We start from the raw sequence: 20,531 nt of genomic DNA on the forward strand, positions 1-20,531 counted from the left end.
TTTCTTAAGGTGTTTGCTACTTTGCGTTCAAATGAATTAGTCGGGTCTTTATTTAAAACTGTATATTTGCCAGTATTTAAAGTTTCCGCAATCTTTTCTTTATACGCTACTGAGTCAAGTACCACAGTAGCGTTGCCTTTGTCGGCAGGTAAGATTTTGACCGTGTCGTCTTTCCCAAGGATCGACCTGGCCTTTTTCTCCTCTATTGTCAAATTGGGTTTTGTGGGAGGAATTTTTCTGAGTAAAAGACTGGCCTCACAACGAAACCGGTCACCCTGTTCCTCAGGTAACTGTGAAACAGCCGACTTGATTCCAGTTACAAAATCCAGTGCCTTTACGTAGTGTTACTGTTTTCTTGTTTCACTGAACGATGGCAAATGTCCGGAAAAATCCTGTTTCCTTCACAATCCTTCCATCGTCAAAAATAACCTTCAAACAAAGAAAGGTTAAGATGTTACCTTAATGACTACTTTTAATTCGTATAATTAAAAAAAACTGTATTACTCAAGTATTACAGTTGTATATATATAGATATTCCTTTCTAAAACATAGTTACATAAAATTTAATTATTGAGAGGATTTTCAACTATTTGTAAGAAAAGGTCAACAATTATATAAAAATAATAATACACAAAGGAACTGTGAAATAATTTATTATAACAAGTACTGTATTTACAATCATTTGTATACAGAAATGCAAAAGTGAAAATTAGAATAGAAAATAATAAAAGAAGCATACTTATTACAAAACAAATATTTCCAATCAAAAATCTTTAAGGAAGAACGTTTTCACCTACTTTAAGAACGTTCAAAAGAAAATTCCAACCAATCTTTATTATGCTTAGTAAACTTTAGTAAGACTTCTAAGTTAACAAACATTTTTTTAGTTGATGGTGGTGAGAAGTGGAGCTACTGTAAGAACAAGTCAGGTGAGCCTCTGCACTATGGCGGTGTTGAGTAATCCTGCCTCTGCCAGAGTCTGGGAGTTCTGAGTCAGCTCTTTGTTGGGGAACGTCGTCAGCAAACTGAATGTCTGGTGTTCGAACTGGGGTCGGGCTCTACTTCTGAGTTAAGAACTTACAAGCACTGAAGCAATTGAATATAACCATTGTTTACAAACAAGGATAGTAACCTATTAGTGCAGTCATTGAAGCATTATGGCTCCGAATTTTTTTACTGTGAACCGAATTGCATAAAATTTTGGAATTAGGTTCATCTTACCCTTAACTTCAAAAGTGAAAATGATTTGAACTCCGCAACCACCCTGGGGGTGGTTGCCATCCCTTCTCGGGGGGTGAATTCTTTTTTTTTCAAAATAACCTCGGATATCGATAGAAGGCGTAATTTTAAGAAAACATCATCTATAACGTTTTTCGAAAAATCCAATACTTTTCAAGTTATTGGCAATTGAAAATTCAAAATTTTTTCACGTTTTTCATCGGTTTTTTGCAAATATCTCCAAAAATATACGTTTTTAATCGAAAATTCTTTGAAGAACAAAATTGTAGCAGGTAAAAAATGAACAATTTGGTTTTTTATAAAGTATTCTAAGTGCAATATTAAGCTATATATTAAAGATCAAAGCAGTTTTTTATTTTGTCTGAAATTTAATCGATGTGGTCAATGCCATCTAGCGGCGAGCAGATGCATTTTAGGCATTCTAATAAAAAAGGGGTTTGTAGTGCTAGAAATAAGCTTTAAAATGAGCACTATTAAAAGTCTTTTGCACGTAAAATAAGTGAGCTGTATTGCAAATAAGAGGAGCATCTAATGTTTTTTCTTTTAAATCAATGGGTTTCATAAGTGCCATTTCCACCAAAATTAAAATTAATCGTATTCCGCCTAGAATTAACTTTATTATGAAGAGTTTGATAGATTGTATCAGTTTGGCTGCTTCAGGACACATATTTTTCAAAAAAGACACGATAAAAAAATTCAAATTTTTAAAAAACCACCTTTTTTTATAATATCTCAAAAATGACGACAGATACGTATAATAGTGTAGGGATGAAAAATTTAGGTATTTTTCTGACAAACAATTTGGTTTTTTTGTTTTTTATGTCAAACAACAATTGACGGAGATATGATTGTTTAAAGAGCACGTGGCAGCGCAATCACAGCCTCTCTTAAGCCCTTTAACCCTTCACCGTTTGAGAAAAAGGTTTTTTACTATATATTGCAAAGGATGTTGTAGCTCTGTAAATGGTTTTTTATAAATTGTGATAGCATGAAAATTGAAGGAGTTATGGTCCAAAAACTTATATTTTTTTCTACTTAGTAAATGAAAATTTCGGAGTGTGAATTTTTGGAGCAATGTGAAAGTACGCAGTATAATAGAGACCTACATAATATGGCTCATATATTTTGGAAACGTAGGCATGAATACATACCAATGTTCTTATATGTATATATATATATATATATATATATATATATATATATCACATTTGAGTGAATTTGATATAATTTGTAAATATTTTATTCAATAAATGGCAATTTTTTAATCAAAATAAATTATTTTTAAATATGTAATCATATATAATTCCTGTTTTAATTTAGGGGTAGTTTTAAGGGTAGAAAAGTTTAAGAATATGATAATCATTTTCGAGAGTGTGGAATAATATTTAAATCCTTTTCATTTTATCAAAAAAATTTTATAACAATTTTTTATCAAGGGGTAGTTTTCAAGGGTTGAAAGAGGGTTAAAAATTTGATAATTATTATAGAGAATATAAAATATTACTTACTCTATACTTACATCATACCAAAGTATTTTTTTGTGATTTTTTCAATTTAGGGGTTGTTTGCAAGGGTTGTAAGATTTTCGAGGGGTTGAAAATGATTTTAATATGAGGTAATTGTGTTAGAAAGCACTTTACAATTTCACCACTTACTATTAGACATGTTTTCTAGCGATAAAATGGCTTAATGTCAATTTTTCCATTAAGGGGTTGTTTACACCCCTTAAAAATAATAGGCAGAGTTCAGATCATTTTCACTTTTGAAGTTAAGGGTAAGATGAGCCTAATTCCAAAATTTCATGCAAATCGGTTCACAGTAAAAAAATTCGGAGGCAAGACCGTATTTCTAGCTTCAATGACTGCACTATATGGAGCACTTCATATGATTGCCAGGATTGATGTGAAAAACTATAATAAAGATGTATAGTATATTTAGTTACAAGGTCATGTATTTAAATTCACTTATGCTGATCTAATTTTCCATCCTATAAAGCAATTATACAATATTACACATGCATTAAACTCAAACTAACACACATTTATTTTAAATATATTAAGGATGGGCAGATACAAAAAAGTTTTGTTTCCAATACTAATACCAAAATTGTGGTTTCAATTCTGAATTTAAAACTGATTCCGGTGTTATTTGTAACTAAGAGTATGGGCTGATTCTAAAACACACACACACACACACACAAAGGGTATTGAAAAGTCTTGAAACGGTCTAATATCTTCTGTACTTGTAAACGTACCAACATTAAACTTTATATAATTACTTAGGGCATAAAATTTAAATTTTTGATGCAATCAGTAGATCTTCATCACCTCAGGGGGGTGACCCGTTTGGAGTTGGTGGAGTTTCAATTTTATGCCCTATGTCACTGTATAGTTTTATGTTTGTATGATTACAAGTACAGGAGATATTACACCGTTTTAAGACTTTTCAGTATCCCTGCATATTAAACATTCTTCTAGAATTAAATTTACAAACTTCACATATTACAAAATATACTTAACCTGTTTGAATTGTCATGAAAAAAAGTTCAAATACAACAGAAATTAATACAAACACTTCATGAGAGACATGAAGGATTATGATTTTGTGATTTATAAACAGAAAACAAAAAGTGAGCTAAGGTTAGCCTGCTCGTTTTTTCAACAAGAATAGTGTGGACTACTCATAGCCCGCTTTGACGATGTACTTCATGAGCTGTAAAAAGCACGCTCGTCCTAAAAGCGTTAACTTAAATAAGAGGTATTTAGGGGAAAATTCTTACTTAAATTAGCTATTACAATGAATAGGGTAACATTAGTGACCTATTTTTTCCACCATTCTTCTTCTCTTAACCCCTTGACTCCATGCCCATATTATCACATTTCAAATAGCTGCTTAACTGCATGATGCCTAACAGCTGTTTAGCATATACATATTGGCCTCTTATAGTGTTTATTTAAACTACTACAGATCCTCAATAGTGCTGTTTAATTGCTCTATGACAATCAACTAAGGAACTTTCACGAAAGCACATGGTGAAGTTTTACCCCGATGTTAGAAACAGAATGTTACTTTTTATAGTTTTTACCCCCCTACTTACCTTTTCCTAAACCATATGGAGTGTCCCAAAGCTCACACTTAGGCCTGCTGTTCTTATGCCTCTTTATTAATAATATTGAGAGTGTGATTGGAGCGGGCCGGCCGCAAGCTTGAGCGCACCAGGATGACGGTACTTGTGCCCGGCTCTTCGGTGCACCAAACTATACTACAAATCCTAATAATCCAATAGATATTATAGTGTATACTATACCAATGTAGCCAAACGACTCATTTTTTCTTCTTTCCTGTGATAGAATAAATTATGTAATTTTAATTACCTTTATTATAAACTTCTCAATAAATATCAAAAATTTAGGACCATTGGTGTGGTTTGTCGCATCCCCGCCGGACGGTTTCGCCTAAAAATATCGCGTTTGTTCTTATTCAATTTGTTGAAGTATATCCTGTGCATGGCTCAAATACTGAAAATAAATTAATTATCATTTTCAATTATATTGAATAACTTTAAATTCTTTTTTATTTGATGATATTAAATTAAAATTAACCCTTTTTAGGACCAGACCAAAATTTGACATGTGCAAAGAAAATTTTTGCGTTTTTCTGGCCTTGCTCCAAGAACTGTGCACATTAAAAATGTGCGATTTTTCAAGCGTTTGAGAGAAAAATCATATCTTCAGAACTAATTACTGTACAGATTTGTTTTTAGGCTTAAAATGTTTATAATTAAATTGTTCATTGTGATAAAATAAATTTAAGTCATTATATAGCAAAAACAATTTGATTTATCTGTTTATCAAATAAAAAAAAAAGAAAAAGAATTAAAAAAAATTGAGTTTGATCTTCAATAACTACCAAAAATAAGAATAAACTATTTGTGGGAAATGGTATTTATTAGTTCTACATATAATTCTCTATAAACTGTACAAAATTTTAAAGCCCTGGAATAAAAAATAAAAAAGTTTGTAAATGAATTAAATTTTTTTGTAACACTGGTAAAAACACACTTTTCAGCATTAGCCTAACATACAAAACCTTATAGGCTACTAAGGATATTATTCGGTACTTTGGGATTATACCGACCACACCAGTATGAAGAACACAAAAATATACATTTATAGAAACAAACATGATAGAACGAAAAAACAACTCTTTAATTACAAAATTACAAACTTACAACAATTATCAATAATTGTTAATGGGGTCAGATTCCGTTATATGCCCCCAACGCTTAACATTTTTTCAATGAACTTAGAACGTTATAAAACGATGTAGTTGAGTAACAGAACTAACATTCCATCAATCAACAAGCGTTTCCAGGTATTGTGATCGGTATTGTTGTCGCTGTTATCTTATCTTTCTCGAGAATCCCGATTACGGCTGCAGGCCGCGCGCGGCATCACATGATTATTTGTTTTTTTTCACGGTACATAAAAAACAAGTTGTGTGTGTTTTTTTCAATAAAGAGTTTAGTTTTTGTGTTTGTAGAAATGTAGGGGTAAAACACGGAAGTACAACAAAGCGACGTACCAGCTGAACGGGCGGCGAGACTCTGCAATCACGTTATCTACTAGACCGTTCGACTTTGACCTCTGTCTGAGGATGGGGAGGGGTTTGCGATAAGATAATTCCTGTTTTATATTGACGAAATTTGTTCTACGCTAATCTAGTAATCAGTAGAAGCAAAATGTCAAATAACGATTCATGTCTGGGTGTGATCGGTATAATCCCAAAGTACCCTGACAACATTACGATGCAACATGGCCGTTAAAATATTTTTTTTTTACCAAGCTGATGATTCCAAAGACGTTTAAAATTTGATATCATAGTTATAAACATACAGGGAATAGAAAAAATAGTATATTTATTCCATATAGAAGATTAAAATATCTCTTAAAAAATATGAAAAGTCCGCTGGCAATAAAACAGATGGCTGGTCCTTTTCGCATAGTACGCCGCCGGCGATAAATCAGACGGTTGGTCCTTTTCGCATAGTACGCCGCCGGCGATAAATCAGACGGTTGGTCCTTAAAGGGTTAAAATCAAAAGTTCTGTTGTTCTTTGAGCTGTATGAGGGCGGGCGTTGTCATGGACAAACACAACACCAGATGTCAGAAGACCACGACGCTTATTTTGAATTGCTCGTCGTAGCCATTTCAAGGTTTCACAGTAAGCTGCAGCTGTAATCGTCGTACCACGCTCCATAAATTCAATGAGCAAGATGCCCTTAGCATTCCAAAAAACTGTAGCCATCAACTTTCTCGCTGAAAAAGATTGGCGAGCTTTCTTTGGCTTGCTTGGCAAAGCGGTATGACCCCATTGCATTGACTGTTGTTTAGTTTCGGCATTCACATAGGCTACCCAAGTCTCATCTCCTGTAACGATCCTGTTCAAAAATGTTTCTCCTTCAACGTCATAGCGAGTAAGAAAGTCTATGGCAGAACTCATTCTTTTCATTTTGTGATCATCAGTGTTTTGGAATCCAACGAGCACAAAACTTGTGATAGCCTAGTTTTTCTGTCACTATCTCATGCACAAGACTTCGAGAAATTTCAGGAAAATGATCTGAAAGTTCCGAGATTGTGAAGCGACGGTTCTCGCGAATTTTCTCATCCACTTTGTTCACCAAGTCATCACTGACGAGAGATGGTTAACCACTCCGGTCTTCATCGTGAACGTTCGTTCTTCCATTTTTAAAAAAACGAACCCATTGACGGACTACACCTTTGTTCATAATGTTTGGGTCATACACCGCACTCAATTCACGATGAATTTCAGCTGCTGTGTAACTTTTCGACCACAGAAATCTTATTACACCACGCACTTCACACTTAACGGGATTTTCTATCATGGTGCTCATGTTTTTACGTTGTAACAAAAGAACGCGCGATCGCACAATGCTCTCCCTTGCACAGCTAGAAGCGTACTGAACGGCTGCGCACGCCGATGTGAGAATGGCGGCGCTACCCCTACTACTTATCGCGCCACGCCCAAACGGCGGTTACTTTATGGACGACCCTCATATTATTATGTGTCCTCTATTAGTTAATATTATCTCTAATTACTGATATATGTAGTGTTATTTTTTTTATTATATACTCATTCTTATTGTTACTTACTTCTCACATTTTTTATTCAATTGATATTATTTTTATATTTATCATTATCTTTTTTAACTCACTATTACGTTTCATAACTTTTATTTTGCATGTTTCTCATGCTTAAACTGATCTCAATTTATGTTTTCTTTTTCTTCAGAAATATTGTAATACAAATACTAGTGCTAATTATTTGTGAATTGGTAGATTAACACCGGTAATAAATAAATACAGAAATTTCCTGCGGCTGAAATGATAACTGACGTGTCTTGAGTCCATGGTAAAGAAATACTCTTTTGAAAAACTATTTCTCGCCTCCATACAAAGTAAGAGATAAATGGAATACAAAGGAAGTGTACCCTAATAAATGTGTTCTGAAGTTTTACATTGATGCCTCACGCCTAGACTTTAGGGCAGGGTTTGGAGTATATGAGCCAAGAGCCAAACTGACATTGCCTTAGGTAAATATGCCAACATAAGTCATGGCAATTGAAACATGTGCCAGAAGGCTCACAAAAAGGAGGCCTAAAGGTGGAACAGTATTTAATAATTTCAGACAGTCAGGTAGCACTAAAAGTGCTCTACACCTGCTCCTTTGACTTAAAGGCAGCATTGGAATGCAAGAATGCACTAATGGAACTGACAAAGAAGAACAAAGTTGCCCTTGGTTGGATGCCGGGCCATAAGGGCATTCCTAGGAAAGCCATTTGATAGGACCAGAGCCGGGCTGTAGAGTAGCCTTCTCCTACAATAAACCTCTAGTAAATTTTCGAGAAAATAGGATTAGAACCAAGACTTGGAGAAAGGTCTCAGGGAATGAAAAAGGATATATGGTACAACTAGTATTTGGGATGCTAACAGGTCATGGTCCTCTTGAAAACATCTGATGGTTGGGTCAAAGCTAGACTGATAAATACAGACTCTGCAAAACCAGAAAAAAATCCTGGGAGCTTATCTCCAGAGCCCAAAGAACACTAGAGAACAAGTGCCCCAGTCTCATTAGTTTCTGTAAAAAGCCTCAGATTCTGAGTCTAAAACTAAAAAAAACTATTTGCTTTCAAATATCTATGTAAGCTAATTTTCTTTACCTGCTCCTGCCTAAGTGCTTACCAAAAATACATTTTAAACTTGATTTATTAGTTAAAAAATGTAAATCAAATATTAAAATACAATTTTGAAAACATTGGGAAAAAGTATTTGGTACCTTTATATTTTTCCTATTATCAATTGAATCTGTTTATGTTATAATCATGTTGCAAAAGGATACTGCATGATATATCTGCGCACGTCACCAACCGTGTGGGTGTGGTTGAAAGTAGCTACAAGTCTGGAGCCGTCAGCCAACCGAATCTGCACCGAGGTGGTGGGAGCACCGCTGTCCACGCTGACAGTTGCTTGCGCCTCTTTCTCATTTGCAAGCTTGTCCTTTTCGTCTAAGGGCTTAGTAGTGCCAACTGTAGTGGGTGATGGACTGCAACATTTACATTCTTATAGCACTGTCTGTTCCATTAGTTATTGGTCAAACTTAACCGCAACAAATCTCAGGCTTAAATTGTTTATTAATCTATAGTAATATTGATCTCATCATTAAATCTATCTTCAACTAAAGAATTAAGGGAGGAAATTATTATGAAAACCACAAATATGTACTTAGTTTAGGATAAAAGTCTACATATTTTACTTGGACATACTGGTTTTCAGTTTTATTCATAATTAATTAGGAGCTTACCATGTAATGGATGATTCAATTAGATATTACAATTTAAAAAAATAAATGTATACACATTTTAGTTTACTTACTTGATATATTTTTATTTAAAACATTTGTTAGAAATTGACATTAACATGAAAAATTATATCCATCAAATGGCAGCCTCGTACAGCCATATAGATTTTAACACTTTTGATTAAATTTTTCATCACTTTCTTGTTAAATTGTTGTGGTATTTGATAGATAACTCTGCAAATCTCATCTTTCAACTTCAGAATAGAGTTGGGCTTGTTTGCGTAAACCTCCGGTTTAAGAAACCCCAAAGGAAATAATATATTGGTGTGAGGTCATATGATCTTGCTGGGCAACGTTGATCACTGCAATGAGAGATTAAACAAGCAGTAAACTTTGTCTGTAACAACTACAGGGATTCTCGAACTATATGACAAGTGCCACCTCAAGTTGTTCAAATCAATATTACCACCCAATTCTTCCAACTGCGGCCAGAAGTAATTGCTCATCATATCCTGATAACATTCTCCATTGACTGTAACTGCATTGCTATGGGCATTTTCAAAAAAGTAAGGTTAATCACGTTGCCAACCCAAAATCCATACCAAACGGTCATCTTTTCCAGGTGCATTTGCTTCATGTGAATAGCATGAGGTTTTATAAGTCTCCAAGTACAGCAGATTTGCTTATTTACATAGCCATTGAGATAAAAATGAACTTCATCAGAAAACGTGATTTTGTTCACAAAATTATTATCATACTGATTATTCTTCAACACCCAGTTAACAAATTCATGCCTCTGTTGATCAGTCTGTTAAGAATCAGTTTAAATCCAGTATGCCATTAGAAAATAAGAACAGTATATGTCACACTGATGAAAAGGCAAAATCCAAGCACTTAGAGATAAGTTACGCAATTGGGAAATAGCTGATTAAAATTTATTAAAGTTTAATACTTTATACATTTTCTTACCTCCCCAATAAATGTCCTTTCCCTCCAAAAGCTTTGACTTTGGTCTTCTGAGGTAAAAATTCCTCATGCCTATGGTCCTCCATGTTGAGATGAACCTCTCCACCCGTTGCATTCTGCAGTAACTCTCTTGGTACTTCACTGTAATCAAACAATTCAACCATTGACATGCTACTTTTCATCACTCTCAGGAGTTACTAAGTTTTCATGGTTTGGCTATTTACCAAAAAAACTACAATAGCTTGAGTTTTACAGGAGATATCGTCATGAAACTTCACCAAGTTACACTTTAAATGTAAATAAATACAAACACACGCATGCACAAATACCTACTTGATGTATTAATTTTTTAGTATGTAAAATACTAAAAAAATTATATTAATACCGCCTATGTAAAATATTTTAGTATAGTATGTCACCTTCTAATTTTATTCTTATTAACAGTGTTATTTTTACTATTCAAACTAACAAAACGAAGTGATAACAATGTTTAGATTTCATTGCATGTAAACATACTATCTGTGGGCCACACTGACAACAGCAGAAGTTCCCTTTGAGGTCGTCAAAGCCACAAGAAATATGAGCTAGCAAGAAAGATATGAAAAAGTAATATTTATACTTCTTTTGTATATTAGGCAATATTTAATTACATTGTCTTGTAGGTCAAATAACCAATCTGTTGTTTGTTAAAATATCAATATTATTAGGATAGTTTGTGCCCATCCACCATTTCTTAAATTGCCCTCTTCTTTCAGGGGGAGGGGGAGGGGCATAACCCCCTTGTCACTATGTGATGGTGCCTATGGGTCACCATATCATCCCATCTTCTTTAACTAACCTCACTTGATCTGAACAAGTATAACTCAAACATTTTAAAGCTTTGTGAGTTCAAGGATAAAATACTCTCATTCCCAGCATTTTATTATTTTGTCTGGGCTATTATAGAATACACAACAATGTTGACCCTTCTGCTTTTCTTCATTTTCTAAATCCACAAAGAAACTAAATATATTTAATTTAACCCTTTTAATGCCGACGTGCGCCGCGAGCGCTCGTCACTGTTTTATTCGAGAAATGCCGACGTGCGCTGGGGGCGCTCTGTACTGTATCTAGACAGTACTACTATTGATAAAAAAAAATCTTTTTTCCTCTATGCTCAACATGTGATGACGTATATCAGCCGTTTTCAACCTCATTTATGTCCAATCATTCAGTGAGCGTCTTTGGTTGCTGTGGTAATACGTTGTTGCTAGGTTATGTTTTAATGGGAATTATTCGTGCTTTTCTTTTGTTTATTTCAGTTTGATTATATTATTATTAGTTTTGTGATTATTGTCAATAGATTTGACCATGAGTAAAAGAGCAAGATCGCCTGTAAGCGAAAATACAATTGTAAATAGTCTTGTACAAAGTGAATCAGAATCAGAATCAGAAACATCTTTATTCATATTAATACACATGGTGTACATAAGAATGGTGTCAATCCAATATAATAATAACATTATTAACATTAACATCATTGTTAACAATAGTAACAGGTCACAATTCATTATATAATACAATAGTTTCATACTAAAATTATTAAAATTACAAATGAAAATTTAAAAAATTAAAGTTAAAGAAACAAAAATGTAATAAAACTGTTTTTATCCATGTTTTCCACTATGGATTTCAAAAAATTCAGAAAACGAATACAGGGGAAGGTTAGTTAAATATATTTTTAGTTTAACATTGAATAAATTATTATTTTCTAGTAATTTTATGTAGTTTGGCAACAAGTTGAAGAATTTAGCTCCCATGTATTTTGGTTTTTTACAAAAAAATTCCAAATTATGTCGGATGACTGCCATATTATTTCTATTTCTTGTATTATATGAGTGGTTTTTACCACATTTTTCAATATCATTTATTCGATTTTTCACTGACAGTATAGTGTCATATATGTATGCACTATAGACAGTCATGATTTCTAATTGAGGAAAGTGGTTTTTTACGGATTCATTCCATTGTAAGCCGAGCATAATACGAATTGCCTTTTTTTGTACAGTTAGGATGGAATTTAAATTTCTAATTGAAGTTGATCCATATAGGGCAATACCAAAAACAATATGTGAATGAATATGAGAAAAGTATACTGAATTCAAAGTATTGTTTGTACATAATTTTGATATTCTTCGAAGAGCATAAAGACCAGAACCCATTTTTGAAAGTACATTGTCTATGTGTTTATTCCATGACAATGAGCTATCCAATGTTAATCCCAGAAATTTTACCTCCTCGACTTTTGCTATAGAAATTTGATCCATTCGTATACTAGGATTAATTTTGTTTCTACACCGGTTAGTATTAAATTCAATATAGTTTGTTTTGGTTGGATTTAGAATTAAATTATTTTCTTGGAAAAATTGATTTAAATTGGATAGACTAAGAAACGCATCCATTTCAATGTCATACTTAGTTGGTGCGCTTATTCGCAGAGTGGCATCATCAGCATACAAACATAATTTTTCCAATTCAGGAAGACCTTTTAGGTAGCAGAGAAATAGCAGAGGTCCCAATATGGAACCTTGAGGAACCCCAAAAATGGTTTGTTTTAAATTTGATTTGTAGTTGATACTAAAATTATTTTTAGTGTTTTGGTGAGCTATTTCTACAAATTGTTGCCTATTTTGTAAGTATTGATTTAAACCAATTGTATTAATTTTCTTTAATACCTAGTAATGCTAATTTAGACAGTAATGTGGTGTGACAAACACTATCAAAAGCCTTATGTAAGTCCATGAACACTCCTATCACTTTATCTCCTCTATCAATAGAATCAATCACGCCTTCTAGAAACTCAGTGGCAGCTGTGACAACAGATTTCCTTTTTCTGAAGCCGTGTTGTATGTTATCAATTAAATCATTTTCTTCTAGATAACTGATCAACTGATCAGCCATTGCCCGCTCAAATATTTTTGATATAACTGGTAGCAAAGCAAGTGGCCGATAATTTGCAGCATCCATCTGATCGCCTTTTTTGAAAAGAGGTTTAATTTTTGTTATTTTAAGTTTTTCTGGAAAAATTCCAGATAATAAGGAAGAATTAACTATATGAAGCAAGGGATCAATTAGAAATTCCATTACACTTTTAATTACAGGTACTGGTATGTCATCATATCCAGTGCTATAACTGTTATTTAAACTGCTAATAATTTTTACCATATCTTTTCTATCAAGTAATCTACATTTGAACTGATTTGTATATTCTTGTATATTAAAGCTTGAAGTGGTTAAATTAATGTTTAAATTTACTTTGTCCCTAATTATGTTAATATAATACTCATTAAAAACTTCACAAACTTTTTTAGGATGTGTTATTGTAATATTGTTGTGCCTTAGTTGTATGTTTTTTATGTTTAATTTAGGCTGACCAATTTTGGAATTAATAATTTTCCAGGTATCCCTTTGACAATTTTTGGATTTTTAATTTTTGTATCATAGTAACTTTGTTTTTTCTTGTATAATTTTTCTTTTTAAAAAGGTTGTATTTATGTTTGATGAGCTCAATATTTCTTTGTGATTTATTTGTTCTGGCCAGATTACTTTCATGGATTAAATTCCTTTTTTCTATTTTTAAATCTTCAGTAAACCAGGGTTTTTTATCTAAGTGTTTACGAACTTTTACTATTGGAAAAAAAGTATTAAAATATTGTAAAAATATACAAATAAATATGTCATATTTAAAATTATCATTAGCTGTATATAGTTGTAACCATTTCTCTAAGCTTAATGCTTGTTTAAAATTTTTCATATCAGTGGTCTCGCTGTTGCTAGTGAAGACGATCTTAGTGATCATTTTGTAGACAATATATCAGAAACTGATAGTGAATTAGGTTTAGGATTTGATGACGATACGGACAATGATCCTGACTATGAGGCTTCAGGTATGTCATCTGATGAAAGTGATGCAATGCCAGCAAGATCAGGTAGGGCTGTTCCGTCTAGTAGTAGGTCTAATGTAGATGCAATAATTGATGAAGTAGCAACAAACCCACCCTTTCTCCACGTCGTATCTGGCAATGATTCTGATAACGATGGAAATATTGATATTATTCCTGATTGGACTGTAGTAAATGAAAATAATGATAATGCTTCTCAGACTTTTGTTTTCAGTGAAGTAACTGGTCCAAAACATTGTCCTCCTCACGATGCCCCTCCAATATCATATTTCAATTTATTTTTTACTGTAGGCCTTCTTACTCAGTTCGTAAATATGACAAATAAATATGCCAGAGATTATATAAGATCACACACTCATAACATGTCACCTGAATCTAGGGCCTGTGATTGGAAGAACGTAACTATACAAGAAATGAAAGCATTTATTGCTACTCTCTTGAATATGGGTATTATAAAAAAAAACCCACAATCGAATCATACTGGTCCACAACTCGCCATATGAACACAAATTGGTTTGGTAAAATGTTTTGCCGGAATCGATTCCAATGCTTGTTACAATTTTTTCATGTAGCGGATAATGATTTTACTTTCTAAACCTGGACAACCTGGCTACGACCCATGTGGCAAGTTCAATTTTGTTGTAGAACATGCTAACCGGGTATTCAGAACATATTATACTCCACACCGTGAGGTGTCAATAGATGAGAGTCTTGTGGGCACAAAAATGCCACTCCCAAATCCTTCAATATCTCCCCAACAAACACCACCATCGTTGGGGAATCAAACTATGGATGCTCTGTGACTCGGTCAGCAATTACTGTCTGGCTTTTGTATGCTATAGAGGTAGTAGAGACACTGAGAGTAACTTAGGACTTCCCTACAATGTTGTGAAAAATCTTTTTGGATATTGGTCAATATTATCAAAAAGGTTACCATCTATTCGTTGATAATTTCTTTATGAGCATTCCACTGGCAAAATATCTGTCTGAGAACCTAACTTACATCACTGGGACAATTAGAAGAAAACCGCAAAGGTATACCACAAGAGCTAAAAAATAAATTTGCAGTTGGACAAAAGACTTATATGCGTAATGATAACTTACTAATGTTAGGATACCGTGAGAAAAAAACCCAAAAAAACCCTGTCTTATTACTGTCGACTAAACATAAAGCTGAAAGTGTAGAATGTAGAAGTAAAAGGAATCCTGACAAACTAAACAAGAAACCAACAATAATACATGATTATAATAAATTTATGGGAGGTATTGACAGTTCGGACCAAATACTATATTGCTACTTAGATGAACGCCGGACTGTCAAATACTGGAAAAAAGTGGTATTCAACATATTTGGCCGAATGATTCTGAACGCATATATATTATACAAGGAAAACACAGCTAGCAAACAACTAAGTAGACTGCAGTTTACTTCATCTATTATAGAAACCCTAACCGATGAATGGTTTCAACACAAACAAATCCTTCAAGTGAGCGCAGAAGATGTACCCCCCCAAAATCATGAATTTGGGATGGAATATTTACCTGGTCGAATGTTGAAGAACTGCAGTGTATGCAGCATACTTAGTACAAGTAGTGGGGGGACAAGAAAACGTACAAGAACAATTTGTAATTAAAGTGCAAGAAGGGGATTCATACTTTGTGCTTTGGCAAACACAAGTGTTAAAAAATTTTAAATTATGTACCCTATATTGTAAATAATTAGTTTTAATTTTATGTAACCTACTTTCTTTATTATTTCAACAAACAATTTACACATTGGGCTAAACAACACGTGTAAATAAAGTAATTTTGAATGAAACTGACCAAAATATGTCTTATTGAATTTTGCTGTAAAATCTGGACTTTACAAGGTTTTCGATTATAAAAATGCTGTAACTTCTCTATTTTTCAAGGTAAGTTCTTCAAATTTTGGTGTGTGTGTTAACAATTAAATATAGTACAATTGCCAGTAACTACTTTTTAGTTAAGGCTAATAACAAAGGTACTTTTTATATGTTCAAACTCATTTTTTTTTTTAGTTTTTGTTTTTTATTTTTTTGTTTTTTACAAATATAAATTATATAAATTTGTAAAAATTTTAATACTCATTTGTTTTTAAACACTCCACATTATTACGTAAAAAACAACACCTCAATGGATAATTTCCTTCAATAAATAAAAAAAGTTATACATTTTAAAAAAAATAGTTGTCAAATTATGGAAAAAGGGCCTGGCATTCTTCGCATGTACCTTTTTGAAAACAGGCTGGCATTTTTTCGCATGGTCATTAAAAAAATGTCTGGCATTAAAAGGGTTAAATGAGGTATAATCAATCTGTGATGCTTTTATTAAAATGCACTATAAAAAATTTTTTTGAAACATAACATACACAAAGTGTTATATATTTCTTCTTTATAGTAACAAATATTGAATTCAGTACGGATCAAATTTGGAAATTTTTAATAAAATGATATTAAAGAGAATGTAAAAACATTTATTTTATATATATAAAATTTTTACCCTCTGCGAACATAATCCAAGAACTCTCCATTAGCTGGATCAGCATATTCTCTTAGTGGTCCATCATCCATGCTGAAACCTTCCTTCCATAACTTCAGGGTTACTTCTGTGTGTGACTCTCTGCGGGCCTGGGGTAACGACACCACTGCAAACAATAATGAGAAATATCATCATATTGTGATTTCTGTTTAAATATAAAGCAGGGGCCCATTAATTTGAACCAATCAAGAACAGATTCTGTTTAGATCAGTCAATATGGTAATATAAAAAGTGTACAGATAAAAGTTGGCTAAAACTACATTATGATTATAAAACAGGAGAGCTTTAAATTTACAATGAAAAGAAATGGTACAAAGATATTTTTTATAATAAAGTTACTATCATCATTATACAGTTGATAACATAAGAGGGAACTCATTGAATTTGAGACTTAGATACCTTTATCATTTTAAATAATTTTCCTTAACAATCCATATAAAGATAATCCAAAATTAAAGATTAATATTATAACGACATAATTAAAAATTAAAGAATCGTTATTTGTGCACTATGAAGACGGCATAATGCCAAAACACCAAAACATGTGCCATGTTTAATTTAATAAAAGGTTCAACACTAAGAGTTTGGCTTTTATAACTGTAGCTCTAAATTATGGACTTAAATTGACAATCTTTTTAAACAAATGGTGTTTTAAACAATCAAATCTTTATTGTTGCTCTTATAAAGCTGCATATTTGACTTGAAAAGCTTCTATTTCAAGAGAACCTTAATATGTATGCTAGTGTACCATATCATAATGACCTGTATGTGGTTTAAAAAAAACATTTCTATAAGTAACCACTAAACCAACTACAGAATCATTCATACCAGTACAAACTAGTGATGGGTCCAAAATAACGGATCTGTTATTTTTTAACAGATAAATAAAGTAACAGGTAGACCTGTTATCGATCAGTTTCTCTTAACAGGTCTTAATAGGTCCCGAGAACTGTGGACTGGTGGGACTCGGAACGGAACAGAATAGAACAGACCTACCGACCGGGAGTCCGGGCCGTTATCTGTTACCCACGCATATGCCAGCCAGCAAAGCAGGTCTCAATAACAGGTCCCAGTTTTCTATCTGGCCACCAGACTGCAGCACTAGTTGGGTAGGCTGTTCTTCTTTCTTTCTAGTTTCTTCTGTTTCATTCTATTTCTCTAGTATTGATCCATTCCATTTCCATTGTTCAGGACTAGGACCGGTTTGAGTTGAGTTTCATTCATTCCTCATTCCTCCATAATAAACCAGATATGACTTGATGGAAATGAGAAATAAATCTTCTTATGATTATGATGAGGAAGAACTCATTTCCAAAATCGTTAAAAATTGGTCCCCAACATTTAAAGTTTTTTGTTATTATTATTCATTTTTATTAATTTATTGTCCACACCATTTTTATACCTTTAAAAATATTTGTTGTTAGTATATGTACCAATTAGTTATTATTATTCATTTTTATTGATTTATTATTATATATTTATTGTCCACCGTTTCATATTTTATAACTTTAAAATATTTTTTCGTTAGTATATGTACCATACCAATTAGTAATTTATTATTCATTTTTATTGATTTATTATTATTTATGTATTCTTCACCATTTCGGGTGGGTCCGTGAGGACCGAATCCGCCAGGGCCGAATAGTGAAATTTTCCGCCAAGACCGAAAACGAAACTTTCCGTCAGCTCCGAAAATAATCCGCCAAGGTCGAAAAATGGACTTTCCGTCAGCTCCGAATTCTAACGTAAACATTCCTATAACCTCGAATACTTATTCGTAGAGTCCGCCGGCTCCGAAATAAGATATTGTCCGTGAGATCCGAATATGTAATATTCCGTTAACACCGAATCCTATAGGGACGAAAGCAGTTGCAATCCAGTAAGGCCGATAAAACTCAATCGTCCGATAGGGCCGAAACTGAAGCATTCCGTCAGCGCCGAATTATAGCAGGAGCAGTCCGTTAACTCCGAATAAATACGTAACAGTCCGCCAACTCCGAATTGGGATTTTTCCGCCAAGTCCGAATCTGATTCTTTCCGCGAACGTCGAATATTGGACTCGCCCCCAAGCGGAGAGGTAATGCGCGCAGTCGGTGAAATGGGAGGAGCTTAGTGGCGAGTCCGCCCAGGCCAGGGGGGAATCACAGGGGGTTCCCCAATCACAGTGTTCCGGTTCACGAGCTCCTCATGCAGCGGCATAATGAGTGGTGATGGAGGGGCCCCTCTAGTGGTGGGAATAATCGAATGAAAATAACTGGTTAGTTCGGTTATTTTATTTTAACCGATTAGTCGGTTATTTTTGCTGCATCCAGTTAAATTAGTCTATAGACTAATTTTTCTATAAGTTAACTGGTTGTGAAGACTTAGTCTATATTTGAATTAATCGTTGATTCTGATCGGTTATTTTAAATTAGTCTTTAGATAAGTTTTTCTACCGACTAATTTTTCTATAAGTTAACTGGTTGTGAAGACTTAGTCTATATTTGAATTAATCGTTGATTCTGATCGGTTATTTTAAATCAGTCTTTAGATTAGTTTTTCTACCGACTAATTTTTCTATAAGTTAACTGATTGTGCAGACTTAGTCTGTACTTGAATTAGTCGTTGATTCTGATCGGTTATTTTAAATTAGTCTTTAGATTAGTTTTTCTACCGACTAATTTTTCTATAAGTTAACTGGTTGTGAAGACTTAGTCTATATTTGAATTAATCGTTGATTCTGATCGGTTATTTTAAATTAGTCTTTAGATTAGTTTTTCTACCGACTAATTTTTTCTATAAGTTAACTGATTGTGCAGACTTAGTCTGTACTTGAATTAGTCGTTGATTCTGATCGGTTATTTTTAATTAGTCTGTAGATTAGTTTTTCTACCGAATAATTTTCTGCAAGTTAACTGGTTGTGCAGACAGTCTATACTTGAATTGCTCGTTTATTATAATAAGTTATTTTTATTACTGAAATATCGTTCTTTAGCGATTAACTTTCGGTTAACTTTGGTGATTCGTAATTAAAATAAATTATAATTTTGCAATTTGAACGGTAATTATTTTGTAGTGTTATAAATGATATATGATAATATAACTTTTTAAAATGTTATGACTATAACGTATGCACAGAAAAAAGTAATAATACAATTACAGAATTTCGTTTTCAATTACGGTTCTGCCAGTGCGGGTTTGCTTGGAATTTTTTGATTGTATATTCAGGTCCGAACTCAGACCGGGTTTTCGTACAATTTCTTCTGGAGCCAGTCACACGTCTATATGAAGGGACTGTGTCTGGTGGGGGGACACGACGGGGCCCGACCGAATATCTTTACCAGGGCTCGCCAAAGCTAAGTACGGCCGTGAGTAAATTGGCCGCGCCGCGCCGCGTACCTGTCTCAACAGGAATGGTTCATTCCCCCACCACCCCATCCCTAAACTGTGGATAGAATTTAAAAGGTAATCGGTTATTCATTCGACTAAAATAACCGATTAACGACAAAAATAACTGACTGGTTAGTCGGTTATAAAATCCATTCGGTTATCCCATCACTTCGTACAGGTCAGACTGCGGCGGGCTCCGCAACAGGAAGGTTCATTGTTCTCTCGCTCCATTGTAGAGAAGAATGTTATGTGATTACATATAAATGACTCAATTAGTCCATCAATGAGTATAATTTGAATGGTATTTATTCTACGTCATAATTATGTTGGAAACGTGAACGACATTTTAAGAAATAATTTTAAAACTCACATGGAGCTTGAATATTGTATGAACATATTTAGAATAGAATAGAATTCAGAATAGAATATATTTATTTTTCGAAAGTAATTACAATCTATCACAACTAAAATAATCTGGTGCAAAATTATCAAAAAAGATGGTAATAATATTAATTCACATAATATAGTCTTAAATTTGACTGCAATTAAACTATACAATATCACAAATTATCATAATTA

At 33.3% G+C, this 20,531-nt stretch overlaps 1 protein-coding gene across 1 annotated transcript in view; it reads right to left on the reverse strand.

The window, feature by feature from the left end:
• Nucleotides 1–636: 636 nt before the first annotated feature.
• Nucleotides 637–20,531, reverse strand: part of LOC124354861 (NSFL1 cofactor p47) — a 73,748-nt gene continuing 53,853 nt past the window's right edge. Inside the window, exons 5-8 of the mRNA XM_046805619.1 lie at nt 16,545–16,689; nt 10,087–10,224; nt 8,659–8,862; nt 637–1,058 (exon numbers count right to left, since the gene is read on the reverse strand). Coding sequence (XP_046661575.1) covers nt 926–1,058; nt 8,659–8,862; nt 10,087–10,224; nt 16,545–16,689 — 620 coding nt within the window. The 3' untranslated portion in view covers nt 637–925. The remainder of the gene's footprint in view (nt 1,059–8,658; nt 8,863–10,086; nt 10,225–16,544; nt 16,690–20,531) is intronic.

Source organism: Homalodisca vitripennis, chromosome 2 (genome assembly GCF_021130785.1).
Source record: "Homalodisca vitripennis isolate AUS2020 chromosome 2, UT_GWSS_2.1, whole genome shotgun sequence".
NCBI lineage: Eukaryota > Metazoa > Arthropoda > Insecta > Hemiptera > Cicadellidae > Homalodisca > Homalodisca vitripennis.